At 38.6% G+C, this 14,299-nt stretch overlaps 2 protein-coding genes across 2 annotated transcripts; both read right to left on the reverse strand.

The window, feature by feature from the left end:
• Positions 1–813: 813 nt before the first annotated feature.
• Positions 814–5,478, reverse strand: LOC146140054 (5-taurinomethyluridine-[tRNA] synthase subunit MTO1, mitochondrial-like). The gene is made up of 7 exons (XM_083393049.1): positions 5,229–5,478; positions 4,852–5,038; positions 3,751–3,873; positions 3,435–3,665; positions 2,790–2,932; positions 2,375–2,526; positions 814–1,859 (listed from the first exon to the last, which is right to left on the reverse strand). The coding sequence occupies exons 1-7, from the start codon at positions 5,476–5,478 to the stop codon at positions 885–887; spliced, it is 2,061 nt and encodes a 686-aa protein (XP_083249175.1). The 3' UTR covers positions 814–884.
• A 364-nt stretch (positions 5,479–5,842) lies between these two features.
• Positions 5,843–8,495, reverse strand: LOC146140055 (phospholipase A-2-activating protein-like). Its single transcript, XM_083393048.1, has one exon. It carries the CDS (start codon positions 8,412–8,414, stop codon positions 5,856–5,858), a length of 2,559 nt encoding a protein of 852 aa, XP_083249174.1. The 5' UTR covers positions 8,415–8,495; the 3' UTR covers positions 5,843–5,855.
• Positions 8,496–14,299: the final 5,804 nt, after the last annotated feature.

Below are 14,299 nucleotides of genomic sequence, written 5' to 3' on the forward strand. Positions count from 1 at the left end.
AAGGCACTTACCTAGTAAAAGTTGGAAAAAATAGTTGGAATTGGGCATGGTCTGTGTTACTGAACCCCACAACAGACCACTCCTCGTACTCTGGCGTTGCAAACATATTCGACATTAATCTACTCTATAATGCGTCCGCGCAAAAAAATTTTTGCCTATCTTTTTGTCCAACTGGTCTATGAGTAAATTAATTGGTATACGCTTGCAGTCGCTTCAACTGTTATGCGCATGACCACTACAATATTCGCTGTGTGGTTTTGCCAAACAATACACAGCAATTATGTGTAATTGTACAACACAAGCAAGTCCGCACTTATTTAAAATAGAAATAGTAAACCTAAAACTGTTAACACTTCGTGGATCGCAAGCGGCCACATTGAAAGGTTGCGCGGGTCGTATGTTGCAAGGGTTTAATGTAGAGGATGTTGTTTAGCAATATTTAAAAAAAGGTTTATGGGATATAAAGCATGTTAAAAAAGATAATCGCTATATGTTTAAAATAATGTAGCCTAACTGGTGAACACTAAACGCATTTGTGTAACAACCTGTTTATAGCGAGACCCAGTTCAAGGGGCACTGTTGTAATTAACGGAAAAGCTTAAATAATTTGCGTAAAAAAATTAAACAAAAGTTGTTAGGCTGGTCTAGTTTTATATCGACTAACCGCCCACTTATACAGTGTTTTTCGTTATTTATTCTTGCTATTATACAAGGGTTAAATAAATAGAAAGTATTTTGTAATCGCTTCTTTTGAGTATTCTTTAGACGCTTTACACAAACTTGTTTTAAATATTAACAAAAAACTAATGTGGCAACGGCGAATGGTTTATTTGACGTTCGAGGTAAAAAAAATCATAAATAGCGTAAAAGTTAATAATCAAACGTTACGTAAGATTATTCGAACGTTCGGAGGTCGCCGTCTTCACAGCCCTAATAAGCTGTAGAATAGCGGACGGGTTGATGCCCTGAATGCGCGTGGCGGCGGCAATGTTCTGCGGCCTGGCTTGGGCCAGCTTCTCGCGAACGTCCAGCTTGACAGCGAGCAGCTTGGTGTAGTCGATCGTCTTCGGGATTTCGAGCGCCTCTTCCCGGCGCAAGGCCTCGATTTCGCGCATCTGAAGGTGGACTAGGTTGCGGTATATCGCCTCGGCGCAGATGCGATGGGTCAACCAGCGGTCCTGCTCGATGGCGCGCGCCACGGTCGGGAATGCGGCTAAAAAGGTGTCGACCTGGCCGGGATCTCGCAAGTGGCCTAGGAACTGCAACGGTGTCTGCGCGTTCTCAGAAAGCTTCGGCGCTGCACCGGCAAGCTCGCGCCAGCGCCGCGATGATCGCCACTCGGCCTGCAGCGCTTCTACGCACGCGTCCAGCTCAGCCAGGCGACGTTCTGCGTTACGCGCGCGTACCTCCGACACGCAGCCGGCCTCCGAGTGCCCGCGTGCCGTCAGCCGCCTGTCTGCGTTGTCCGGCCGCAGAGTCATGCGAAACTCCGAACGGCTTGTGAACATGCGGTAGGGCTCGTTGGTGCCGAGCGTAGTTAAATCGTCAACGAGTAGGCCAATGTAGGCCTCGCTGCGCTGAACGATAAAGGCGTCGAGGCCGCTCGCCTTCCGCGCCGCGTTCACGCCAGCTATTAGTCCCTGCGCCGCTGCCTCTTCGTAGCCAGTCGTGCCGTTGATCTGGCCGGCAAAGTAGAGGCCGCGAACCTTGTAGGTTTCCAGGGTTTGATCGACTTGGCGCGGGTCCATGAAGTCGTACTCGACGCCGTAGCCGGGACGCGCTATTTCGGCGCTCTCCAGGCCGTCGATCAGCCGCACGCCGCGCTCCTGGTACTCTAGCGGCATCGTGCAGTTGAAACCCTGAGTACAAACAGACACAGCTTGTTGGTGAAGACGTGCCTCGATAAATGGACCGGGGAAATTACTTGAGGTATTTTGTTTGATAAGGACCGAGGAGCGAGGACGTTTAGCTTAATCGCTTATACAACTGTAGGACGTTGTTGATGGTTAGGCGTTCTCATATTTGCAACTAGGGTTTACAGAAGTAAACAATACATTCTAGACTTGTTATTGACTACCCTACATTTGGCCATAATTTTGTTCGATACTATTAGTTTTTTAATTTTGTCACGGAAAACCGTGACGTGATAGAAAACCACGTTCCAGAAGCAATACATTTTTGCATAATATTATTTTAATCCATTTTGGGGGAAATACAGTGCATTTTTTAAATAATGAACGATCTTATTCGATTGAGCAAATAAACCTAGCTGTAAAAAAATTTACCTCACAAACATTTAAATTTAACAAAATGCGTTGAATTTCAGTGATATAAAACCAAAAGTTGGTCAATCGTACAAAAGACAAATATTTACCTGGAGGTAAAGTACGTCGGAATCGAATCCTTCTGGCTCGAGCCAGCACATGTGACGTTCGTTATTGAAGCGCAGTACTTTCGACTCGATCGAAGGACAGTAGCGTGGACCGTTCACTTCCTCAACTACGTGCTTGTTCAGATGGAGAGAATCTGGAATTGAGACCAATTAGCACAAAAATAAAAAAGTGAGAGCTGGTCTGTCATTGCGATATTCTCAATAACTTTCCATTAGTAAATTATTGAAAATATAGCAAAACTAAGAGCAATACCTCCGCTAACAACAACAGGACATATCAAAGTAAAAGTACCACGGGTTTAACATGCTAGGTAAAAATATGTAGCAAAATGTATTAGCACTGTTTGCTTGGCATGCGAGCGCAGGACGGTTACGACTCAATTGATGTACAATTTACCTAGGACCACCTTTCTAAGTTCGGGTTTGGCATATGTGGTGTAGCACAGCAGCTGGTCCTTTGGCTCGATCCACACCGCGTCATTGTCAAACGAGAACGGATGGGAAGGATCGTCGCCGCAATATGAAGGCATGCCTTTGAACCTGGATAGAAAAGTTATTCTGACATTTTTTGCGGATTCTTTTGTTAATGACAATGGTTGATTTAGTACAGTGGTTCTTAACCAGGGTTCGACGCAGCTGGTTTAAGGGTTCGACAAGAACGTACTCTGAAACATAAATTCTGTTATTTTAAGCTAAATTCGAATCTCTTTTAAGCGCCAAGGTGTCATGTAACGTTATAAATTGAAAGTTTGAATGCAAGTTTATAATTTGATTATGCCAAGTTTCAGTTGCTAGGAGGAAGTAAAATACGGAGCGAAAATTTAGGGTTAGACTAAAGCTTGCAGAATAACATGGGAGTTCGACAGGTTGCCAACAGTTAAGAACCACTGCTCTAGTAGATAAAATATAGGTTTATAAACGGCAATAATTTCGATTTATTTAAGTCTATTCAGCGGCTATATAATTTGGGGCAAGGTCATTTTTAAACATAATTTATTAACTGTAAGTTCCTGGTTTTGAACAAAGTGCTGTCAAAACTCACCTAACAGACTTCTTGTATATGCGAGGAGGTGTACCAGTCTTTAAACGACCCATTTTAAACCCCAAATCTTCTATTGTCTTGGCAAGGCCAAGTGAAGGTTTGTCACCCATTCTGCCCGCCATTTCAGTTTTTAGGCCGATACATATCTGACCTCTCAAAAATGTTCCAGCAGTTAAGACAACACTCTTTGCATTTATTGAGGAACCATCAGCCAAATAAACCCCTGTGCATCTAAAACAACAAAGATACAGTTATTGGCCAGATGGACTTTAACACAAACTTAAAGCGGTCAATATTGATATTGCATACACATTACCTGCATTTCGCATCTGGATTTTCTTTGTCATGTTGGATAATTTCTTCTGTGATAAGATCTTCCACAGAGCATTCCAAAACTTCAAGGTTGGGAGTGCTAAATATTTCATTTTGCATATTTTCTCTAGAAAATAAAAGTCTGTTTTTAAGTTTTACTCAATATAGGAAGGTACAAATTTGCACTAATGTCTAGGTGAATCCTAGGCTGACAAAAATTCTTAAAAAATGAACAAAACAGTCAACCTGTTTTCTTAACTTTAAAATGCTGTATAACGTACGGTTTAGTGTGATGTAACAAAACTTCCTAGTGGTGAGAGTGCACTGTTAAGTTTGGTCGCTACCTGTAATTGGTTTACTGACGCCAACACTCTATTCAGCGCTTCCTAACTGGTGCTCCATGTAAGGTTGGCAGATGCAAAAATTATTAGGTAAACACAATATTAAAGATTAATTTTTTATTTATGTTGGATTAGCATGCAGTACAAAACAATGCAACTACAAGTCCAATGTAAAAAATATATCGCAAAAAATTGCACTTTCTTCGCTTATCCCTTCTACAGGTACGTACGGGAAAATGGTTAAGAAAGTCTTCAATGTTGTTAGCAGAATTTATTTCACATTAGGTATTGTGAATAAATAACCTTCTATCAGGATAAGTTATTTTAGCATCAGACTGCATGAAATAAATTTTGGCTATAACATCAAATAAATTTTGGCTATAACATCATTGTTTTATTGCAGGACAGAGCGCACATTTGTTTTATTAAGAACAATTTGTTCTGGCAAAATTGAACGAGACAGAACACATTGTTCTAAACATAATTATCGGTTTTTAATTAGCTGTTATGTTTGTTTGAGATCAGTAAGCATTTAGTACCAGTTCTCTGAAATTTTGAAAGTTCGATGCCTATGCTGAAGAAAACTCTTAAATTGTTCAACATGAATTTAGAACGAAAATTAAAATTCTAAACTTTTGGTTTTTAATGGTATATGGGAATGTAGTTACTATAGATATTAAATGTTTAAACATTATAATGTTTAAACATTAATTATTATATCAGTTCAGCAGAAAACTTCGTAAGTATTTATACATGAAGAATACCTGTAAAGATTTCTATCGATTTGGGCACGATATCCCCAAACGGCAGGTCCACTGCTACGATTAAGCAATCTGTATTGAACACCAGAAATATCACATATCCTGCCACATATACCATCCAAGGCATCAATTTCCCTCATTAAATGACCTTTACCAATTCCGCCAAAAGATGGGTTACACGACATCTCCCCTAAGGCAACAAAGGTAATATAAATAAATATATATCTAGGCTAAGAAAGAATAATGCTTAGTACTGCAATTGCAAAAAGATGAATTTTAAAATAGAATTTTAACCATTTCTTACTATATTATATTATATATAAACGCTTTTATTTCTCTTGTGCATTATAAACACATACATATATATAATATATGCTTACCAATAGTGGACTTTTTATGTGTCAATAATAGGGTCTTTGATCCAACTCTTGCTGATGCAGCTGCAGCCTCACAACCAGCATGTCCACCGCCAACCACAATAACATCATACCTTTTGTTTTTATTTAATTGTTCAGTTGTTTTTGATGAAGCAAAACGTTTCGACAACTTGACCCAGTTGGTTAATGATTTTTGTTGTAATTGGCATATTTTTGAGCAAACCATTGCTATGTTGCGAGAGGGATGCCACATTTTTAATAACTTTTTTCCATTTTATTTTTAGTGAATGATCAAACGCTGTAAATATACATTGAAAGAACAGCAACAACATTAATTTCTTAGGAATTTCGTAGACATTGTGTCTCCACCTACAATACATGCAAATATAGATAACCATGTTTTACACAAAATATTTTCCTAAAATTAATAAAGTGAAACATTTAAAGGCAAAAAGCACATTAATTAAAGATAAGTATTATAGAAGCATAGTATTGTCAAATTTTTGTTTGGATGCAGCATACAAACATATTTTAAATGACAGAAAACAATATCGTACTAAACAAATGAACTAGGAATCAGGAACTTCCTTTGAAACAGTGTATGAAAAAAACAGTACACAGACAAAATTTTCAAAGCAACAAAAGCAAATGTTTAGAACACTCCTTAATCTTAAGCACAGAGCCATGTACAGTTCGTATATGGTTTACAGCATTTTTGGCATCCAATGATCGAGCAATGCTTTGTGCAACATCATTGTCATGAAGTAATGTTCCAAGGGCCACTAGATAACGAAAAGCTGCTTCAGGTGTGACACTTCCATGAGAATCTAAACATTTTAGCAAGAGTGGTACCGAAAAGACGCCAGCACTCTGACAGTGCCTAGCAACTGCTTCTGGGTTGATCTTTCTTGCTATAAGTACTGAATAATTGACAAACAAAGTGGCTACTGCAATTTGGATGTTCTTGGCACTTGGGGAGGAAGTAGTCGAAAGAAACTCCTCTGAACTGATAGACGAAAGAATTTTTTCATAGCCGGCTATCAAAAAAGCAAGGCCATCATTTGACAGAGCCAGATTACAAAGGACACGGATAGCAAGCAGGCGATTTGCTGTGATGACATCATCACGAGGATTTATAAAGCTGAGCAATACAAAAAGCAATTCTTCTGCCTTTTTATGGCAAACAAATTTTCCCACTTCGGGGTGTTTGGCCAGAAGCAAGCGGAACAAATCAAGCGCTGGAAAAACAGTCTTGGGATTACCATTGAGAACATCCCAAAGCAAAGATGTGGATTCCTGGTCAGGCTTTTGACTAGCAATCTTGGACAGCACATCAAAGGTGCCTTCAGGCAATCCATCTGTTTCAATCATCTCTTTCAGCTTGCCTAACATGGCATTTACATTTGCAGTTTCGAAAGCAATAAAGCCTTCTTTTGGAAAAAATGAATTGCCAGACGAGAAGGTAAAATTGACATCGACCTGCTTATCCACCTCCATGTTTTCGGGTTCAGCAACATAACGAGAAGGATTGACCATTGGGTCATTGGCGGCTGATCTTTGTGTTGAACCATCTTCATTAGAGCCTGGAATATACCTCCCACTCCCAGTAAACGGGTCTGCCTTAGGCATCGAGCCAGGGTTACTGTTGGTTGAACTTCCAGGAACATACCTACCACCTCCTGTGTAAGGATCAGCACCAGTACCATTAGTGGCAGAACTAGAACCACCTGGAACATATCTTCCTCCTCCAGTGTATGGGTCTACATAATCTGATGTTCCATTTCCTGTTGGGTCCGACGCAACATCTGCATTCTCAATTATAAAGTTTGCAATAGTTTCCAGAAAGCTTTGGCTCAAGTTTTCGTTGTCAATAAACTTCTGGGCAGCCACCCATGGATCCTCAGTAACATTGTATGGAAGATTCAGTGGCGGCTGACCTTCAGCAATATCAATTGTAAAAAGATAGTCGTATTCCTTGCCATTGTACTTTGTTTTCTTTCTGTTCTTTTGATCAGCCGTACCAACCATGTTCCCAACTTTAACCCATTGTTTATCAGCCATGCTCCATTGATAAACTTCAATATCTGATTGTTCACTTTTTATCAGGATCGTTTGGCCGTCCTTTTTTCCAGGCTCTTGCAGTGCTTCCAAACCAGGAAGTTCATCCAAATTAACGTCGTTTTGCAGGTCCTTGTTAGTGGACGAGGGCAACTGAGAAGTTGCCAATTCTTCCTCATAAGCAACCTTGGCAGAAGGTTCTGCATACCTTACTTCAGACCTAGTAAAGATCCTAACGGATCCATCACTACACGCACCAGCAACATCTCCGTTTTTGACACATACAGCTTTCCATACACTTGTGGCTGGGGTCGGGATGGTTTGTGCTGGGTGACCTTCTCTTAAATTCCAAACCCTAATTGTTTTGTCCTCTCCAGCAGTGATGAATTCCTGACTATTAGGGAACAAAGACACAGAGTAGACAAAACTTCGGTGACCATAGTAGGTTTGCAGACAATTTCCTTCTACTGACCAACGTTTAACCGTTGTATCATTTGAACAAGACAAAAACTCTGTGCTTGAAATTGCAGCCAGGCAGCGAACACAATCACTATGGTCAGTTAGTGTAAAAACACAATGTGCAGCTTTCCATAGTTTAATCGATCTGTCAGCAGATGCAGTTATAATTAAAGTATCTCTATGTGGCATTTCCAACACATCCCAAACAGCAGCATTATGGCCGGAGTACGTTAATACACATTTTGTGTTTACCATTTCAAGTGATGACAAATCCCACAATTTTGCTGTTTTGTCCCATGATGCACTAAGTAGATTCCCTGACTTTCCAACATAGATAGAACAAACAGTGTTGGCATGCCCTGATAGACAAGCAATCAGTTCAGCAGTTTTGGGGTGAAACACCAATATTTTGTGATCATTACCTCCAGTAATAACCAGCCCATCTTTGTGGCTTTCATTTGGTGGCACAAATTTTATACATGACACAAAACTTTTGTGCCCATGAAACGACTTTACTTCATCAAATTGAAATTTGCTTGTTTGTTTCCACAATTTTGCAGTACTGTCGCGCGAACAGGTGAGAATACCACCAGTTGCTGAGCAAATGTCCCGAACATCAGCTTCATGGCTATGAATGGTGGTTGAGTATTTGAAGTGATTTATCTCAGACATATCGACAAGTGTATTCTTAATTAAATCTAGTAGCGTGTTTTTGAACTTAATAACATATATTTATATATTGTTCAAGCTACAAACAGCTAAACAGCAATAAAAAATAATTAGTTAAATTTATACGGTAAATTTCCAATTGTTACATCAAATTCAGTGTCGCTTTATTTAATGGAATGCTTGATAAAATAGAAGACATATACATTTAGGGTTAATGTAGCTGACCATGTTGTATATTTAGGAGTTTTTTAGTTGAAGAATTAATTCCAAATAAATTTAATTCAATAGTTCGCGGCCAAAAGACTAGTTAACCAAAGATTGAGTATATGCAAAAGACTATTTTTTATAGTGAATTCATTGGGCAGGTAATATTTTCATCATATAACAGCTGCATCTGGGTTTTGGGCAAGCAGAAATGTAAAGAGGTTGGTTTATTGAATGTCTGCTAGAAAAGTTTCTATTTAAATGCATTATAGTTTCTATTTGATTTCATTGTGTGTGTCCCCTGCTAATACAATAAATTTATAGTGCTACAATAAAAGCATGTTGTTGAATGTGTATATATTGTTTCAGTAGTAAAATTCCTTTATTATGTTTTTGCTGTCTCAGTTTTAGATTTGCGCAAAGACAATTTCCAAGCCCCTTTTTAACTACCGACAAGTCAAACACAAAAGCTCAATACTGATTGTAGCGACATTACATTTTCCTCCATTATTAAAAATTGTTACTTCAAAATTTCGTTGACAGAAAAGAAAAAAAAATACACCAAATGTTGCACTTTAAATATTTGTTTGTATGTCATCCAGGCAACATAGGTATGCAAAGGGCCAATGAGAGGCACTTGCACCATAACTTGGAAATTATTTTTTGTAATATTTCCATTTTTGACCTGCAGCTATGTACAGCCGACTATTGACTTTATTGAGACCTTATTTAAGTTGCCATAGCAAACATCCCTGACAAGAATTTGAGAAGATGCTATGGCGCTGGTCTAGAATCCTACCACATTTATTTTAACACAAACAAAACTAGTTGCCAAAGTTAAAATTGCAAAGAAGACATAAATATGTAAGAATAAATATAATAATAATACTGCACCCAACCAAATGCTAACTCTCACTGGACGAAAATGTGGTAGGATTTTAGACTAGGGTTCCTCTCCGGGAATGTTTCGATGGGAAATTCCCGGGATTTATTGCGATCTTGGGATTTTTTTTATAATCTTGGATATTTGGCAACATAGCAAAACTTTTAAAAAAGTTATCTTTTTTGACTAATATAAAGAAAAAAAATTACCAAACCTATCAAAGCCGTTGCCTGAGTTGCAATAATTGCGCTTACCAGCGAAATAACATTAAATTCATTTTCAATAAAAATGCGCCCTATGGATGCGCTTGTTTTATAAAAAAAAACAAATAAGGGCACCACCTTTATCATGAGAAGGACTTAAGGTTGCAGAAGCAATACTACAGAACTAAGTGGGCCTAATTACATGTTTGGAGACAATTGAAGATAATTTTAAACATCATAATGACGTAATTAGGATACAAAAATTTCGAATTTTAATTATTTAATACCGTTTCTCGGGAGTGAAAAACTCAGGGAAAAAGAAGAACTCTATTTTAGGCCAGCGCCGATGCTATTAGACCGGCAACCCATTACCGAACTTTCGAAGTACGACAGCCCGAAGTGCTAAATTTGAAGTTCGGTAGACTGCTATACAAATAGTTTGCAACTAAGAAGTACCTTCTGCACGATATTTTAGTATGGGTGCATGGGGTTAGAAATTATGTTTATCATATATTGAATAATAATGCTGATCATCTTAACCCAAACGCTAACTCGCACCCTAACCCAAATCATGTGCGTTGTGTCGTATATTATTCTTACCTGATGTAAAACACTATATTCACAATTAACCTTATATTTTTTGCTTTACTCTTTTTCGTGAGAAAAAGAAATGACAAAGCGTTTCGTTAACCTGGGATTTTCCCTTTATTCATAGAGCTCTACCACTACTGTTTTTGTTTTAACTTTACTAGTCATTTAAAGACAAAGAGTTTAAAGATATGTCGTACGATATCCGAAAAGATATCCGAGTGTGGTTTTGTGAGGAGGGGTCGTGACTTTTTATTGACACCCTGTCAACGATTCAGTGACACCCTGTTGCCGATTTGGTGACACCCTGACACCGATTCGTTGACACCCTGTCACTCAATCTTTTTAAATCTGGAAAAAGTTTTCAGTGGACAAAAGCGCAGTTTTAGGTGGTTTAAAACGCAGTAGTTTGTTCCGTAGTAGTTTATTTGTTACCCATAACTAAGTCCAGTTTCATACTGTATTTGACCTGTTTTGGGTCAATTTTTTTCGAACCGTAACCGAACCCGAACCGGTTTTTGTAAGATTTTAAGGAGCCGAACCGGAACTGAACCGAATATTTTGAAAGTACCGAACCCGAACTTGTCAAAAATAACGGTTCACTCAAGCATGACGTCACAACTTCTATTTTAGTCGAGTTATGCTATGTTCGAAATTTTATGAAAAAAATATGAATATTCAATAAATAAAACGTTGATTTTTTACTTTTCAGATATTTCAATAATGAGTTGTTTTTTATACGTCACGTAACTTAGATTAAATGACTTACAGTTCAAAGATTATTCTCTACATGTTTTGATCCACATTTTTAGATTTAGCGCAACTAATATTGTATCCGAACCGGAACTTTATGAACCGGTTTTTAAATAACGATTGTCGAACCGGAGCTGAACCGGAACTTTTAAATTTCACCGAACCGAAACCGGAACTGAACCGGATTCCGAAAAAATACTTGAACCGAGCCTGAACCGGAAAAGTCAAACGGTTCGACTCCCTGCTGTTAACACGCTACAAACCAGTTTGCCAACATTTCAGTACTAATTCTGAAATAGACACATAGGTAGTCACAATTTATAATGTCTTTGTTTTGTTACTTTTAACGTTATTAAGATTTTTTTTAGAATAAGGTGAGTTCTAATGTTAAATGATCTTTATGGGAATCCGGACACTTTATTTCAGGGAGTCGAACCGTTTGACTTTTCAGGTTCCGGTTCGGTTCGGGTTCAAGATTTTTTCGAAATCCGGTTCAGTTACGGTTTCGGTTTTGACTAGGCCTACCATATGTCTTCTTTTAGGAGGATTTGTCCTCTTTTCTCAAGAAAACTAAATGGTCCTCCGAGGACGCTCAAAAATGTCCAAATGTCCTCTTTTTTGACATTTCGAGTTACTTAGCATATATACTTACCGTATACTTTTAACAAGACTTTTAGGCGTGACGTATTTATTTCCAAAAATATACTGTAGCCAAGAAACATGCCGAATTGCTGGTTTAAAACAGGTTTTCCAACAAATTGTCCTACATGCCCTACCTTCTTAATTGTTATTGCAAACGTTGCGCCAGAAAAACGGCAACAGAACCTCACATCTAAAAAGGCCCATTAATAAGCAAAGTTATGAGTTTTGCAGGCCTATAGCAAATCCCATACCATCAATGCTACTGTATGGTAGTCTATGTTCTTATTTCATACAGAAGCTTGTCTAGTTAGTCAATAACAGTGGTTCTTAACCGGGGGGCGCCAAGCAATTCTTAGGGGGGCGCGAGCTCTAAGTTAAATTTTATGCAATGATTCTATGGTTTCGTTTGGGTTGTACACCACTCCTACAACGCTGTACAAACTCTTTTTTGGCAACTTTTATATTGAAACTGCAAAAATTTTTTGCGCTCCACGCGAATCTTGTCTTTTTTACGTTTGTTAACTTTTTTAGCACATAGTCTCTTTAAGTGCCATTGCATATTTTCATATCACCCAAGGTATAACGGCCATATTAAATTAGAGTTTTGCAAACTTATGAATAAACGATAAAACTCTTCAACAGTTCGAACTTTTTTTTATTCATATTTTATATATGATAACAGACTAGCAACAGGTGGACTTGAACTTTTTTGCGCGAATCGATAATGTTTTTGGTTTTTGCAATATTGCCGTTGTATTGTGTGTCGTCACTGGTCACATGTTTTGAAACAGGATAACGCCGTTTAATTTTTGCGCTTGACAATTTTATTTGAACTCGAGATGACTGCCTTACAACTTTGGAGTAAATGCCCTCACAACACGTTGTCAAAATGAGCTCGTGCTCGAGCCATGTTTTGTGTGCCTAACGCGAAAAGCCTCCTGAATTTACAGATTAGCATCAATTCAACCAATTAAACTCAATTTTTTAGCGCTTCGCGCGAGCGACAAGTTACAATATTTTCAAGTTTTCTCACCAATGTTTAATGGAAAATGCCGAATTGCTGTTCGGAGGTGGGGGAGGGGGGGTGTGGGGCGGCTGAAAAAGGGTTAAGAATCACTGGTCTATAGTATACCGGTAGTTTTCAGCAGATGTTTTCATTTTTCTTTATTATTCTTTAAATATAGACAACCATGAAGCAAAAAAATCTATAAATTATAATGCCGGAGAGGAAAACTCTGTTTACTGATGAGCTACGCCAGAAGTATTCCTTGTTTTAGGAAGGGACGTATTTATTTCGAAGCAGAATGCATTACTTGTGGATATGACACGATTTTCTCAAGCGTAACAAATTTACTTTCGTTTCACTTGCAGGCAAAAAAATGTCCTCTGTTTGGGTGTTGAAAACATGGTAGCCCTAGGTTTTGAGCAATTTAAAAGTTCCGGTTTAACTCCGGTTTGACCATAGATAGTTCAAAACCGGTGCATAACGTTCCGGTTCGGATACAATATATTTGCGTTGAATCTAAATATATGGGTCAATAAATGTATAGAGAATAATCAAACTCATATAGGTCTAAGCCAGTGGTTCCCAACTAAGCATCACGGGTCCCCAAGGGGTCCGTGAGAAGGTCCCAGAATGTCAGCGAATGCACTGAAAACTGACAGAACTTTTTTGGCTTAAATGCGGACAGTCTTGCAAATTTTCTAACAATTTTGTGAAGAAATGCAAAGTGTTTAGGGAAGTTCCTATAATACGATTTGTATGCGGACGACGGACGTGTATGTGTCACAATTAAGGGTGATGGTAGAATAATTGTCTTACCGTTACGCATGAAAGTTGTTAAGGTCATGGAAATGTGGCCTTCTCCAGGGATCCACGTTTTTTGGACGCCAGTGCATTATAATATTAGTTTAACATAATTTTATTATCTCAAAAACACGGTTCTGGTATCAACAATGTTTCCGAAGAATGCAGATGATTGTAGTTTTATTGCAAGTATTAACAAAAAGTAAAAATTGCGAGGAAAAAAATGATACTTAACTTAGTAGGCTATAAGTTCCATTCCTGTAAGCGTGTTTGAAACGTGATTCTTAAGGCCCGTTTACACTACAGCTGCACTGAGCTGCGCTGGGCGTAATTTGCATTTAAATTCTATTGTGGCGAGCGTTTCACGCTTTGCTAAACTCAAGCCCCGTGCAGCAGCTGTAGCTAGCTTAAAGTTACGCTTTGCTAAACTCAAGCCCCGTGCAGCTGGAAAAAAATACGCTTTGGAGCGATTTCCACGCTTTGCTAGCTAAACTCAAGCCCAGTGCAGCTGTAGAAAAACATTACGTTTTGTCGCGATTTTTACGCCCAGCGCAGCTCACTGCAGCTGTAGTGAAAACAATTTCACGCCCAGTGCAGCTCAGCTCCGCTCAGTGCAGCTGTAGTGTAAACGGGCCTTAAGCAGGTTGAACCAATTTTAATATCGAATGAACGAAAAAGCTACAACCTCAAAAATACATATATAGCCTACGCTATATTCTAAATAAAATATATACAAAGTTATTATAAAAGTTTTTAGTACCCTATAGTAAACCAACGCGGGCCTACTTTTCTCCCGGGGCCCCGCTGC

The sequence above is a fragment of the Ascidiella aspersa genome, chromosome 6, assembly GCF_963924565.1.
Source record: "Ascidiella aspersa chromosome 6, kaAscAspe10.2, whole genome shotgun sequence".
In the NCBI taxonomy this organism is placed as follows: Eukaryota; Metazoa; Chordata; class Ascidiacea; order Phlebobranchia; family Ascidiidae; genus Ascidiella; species Ascidiella aspersa.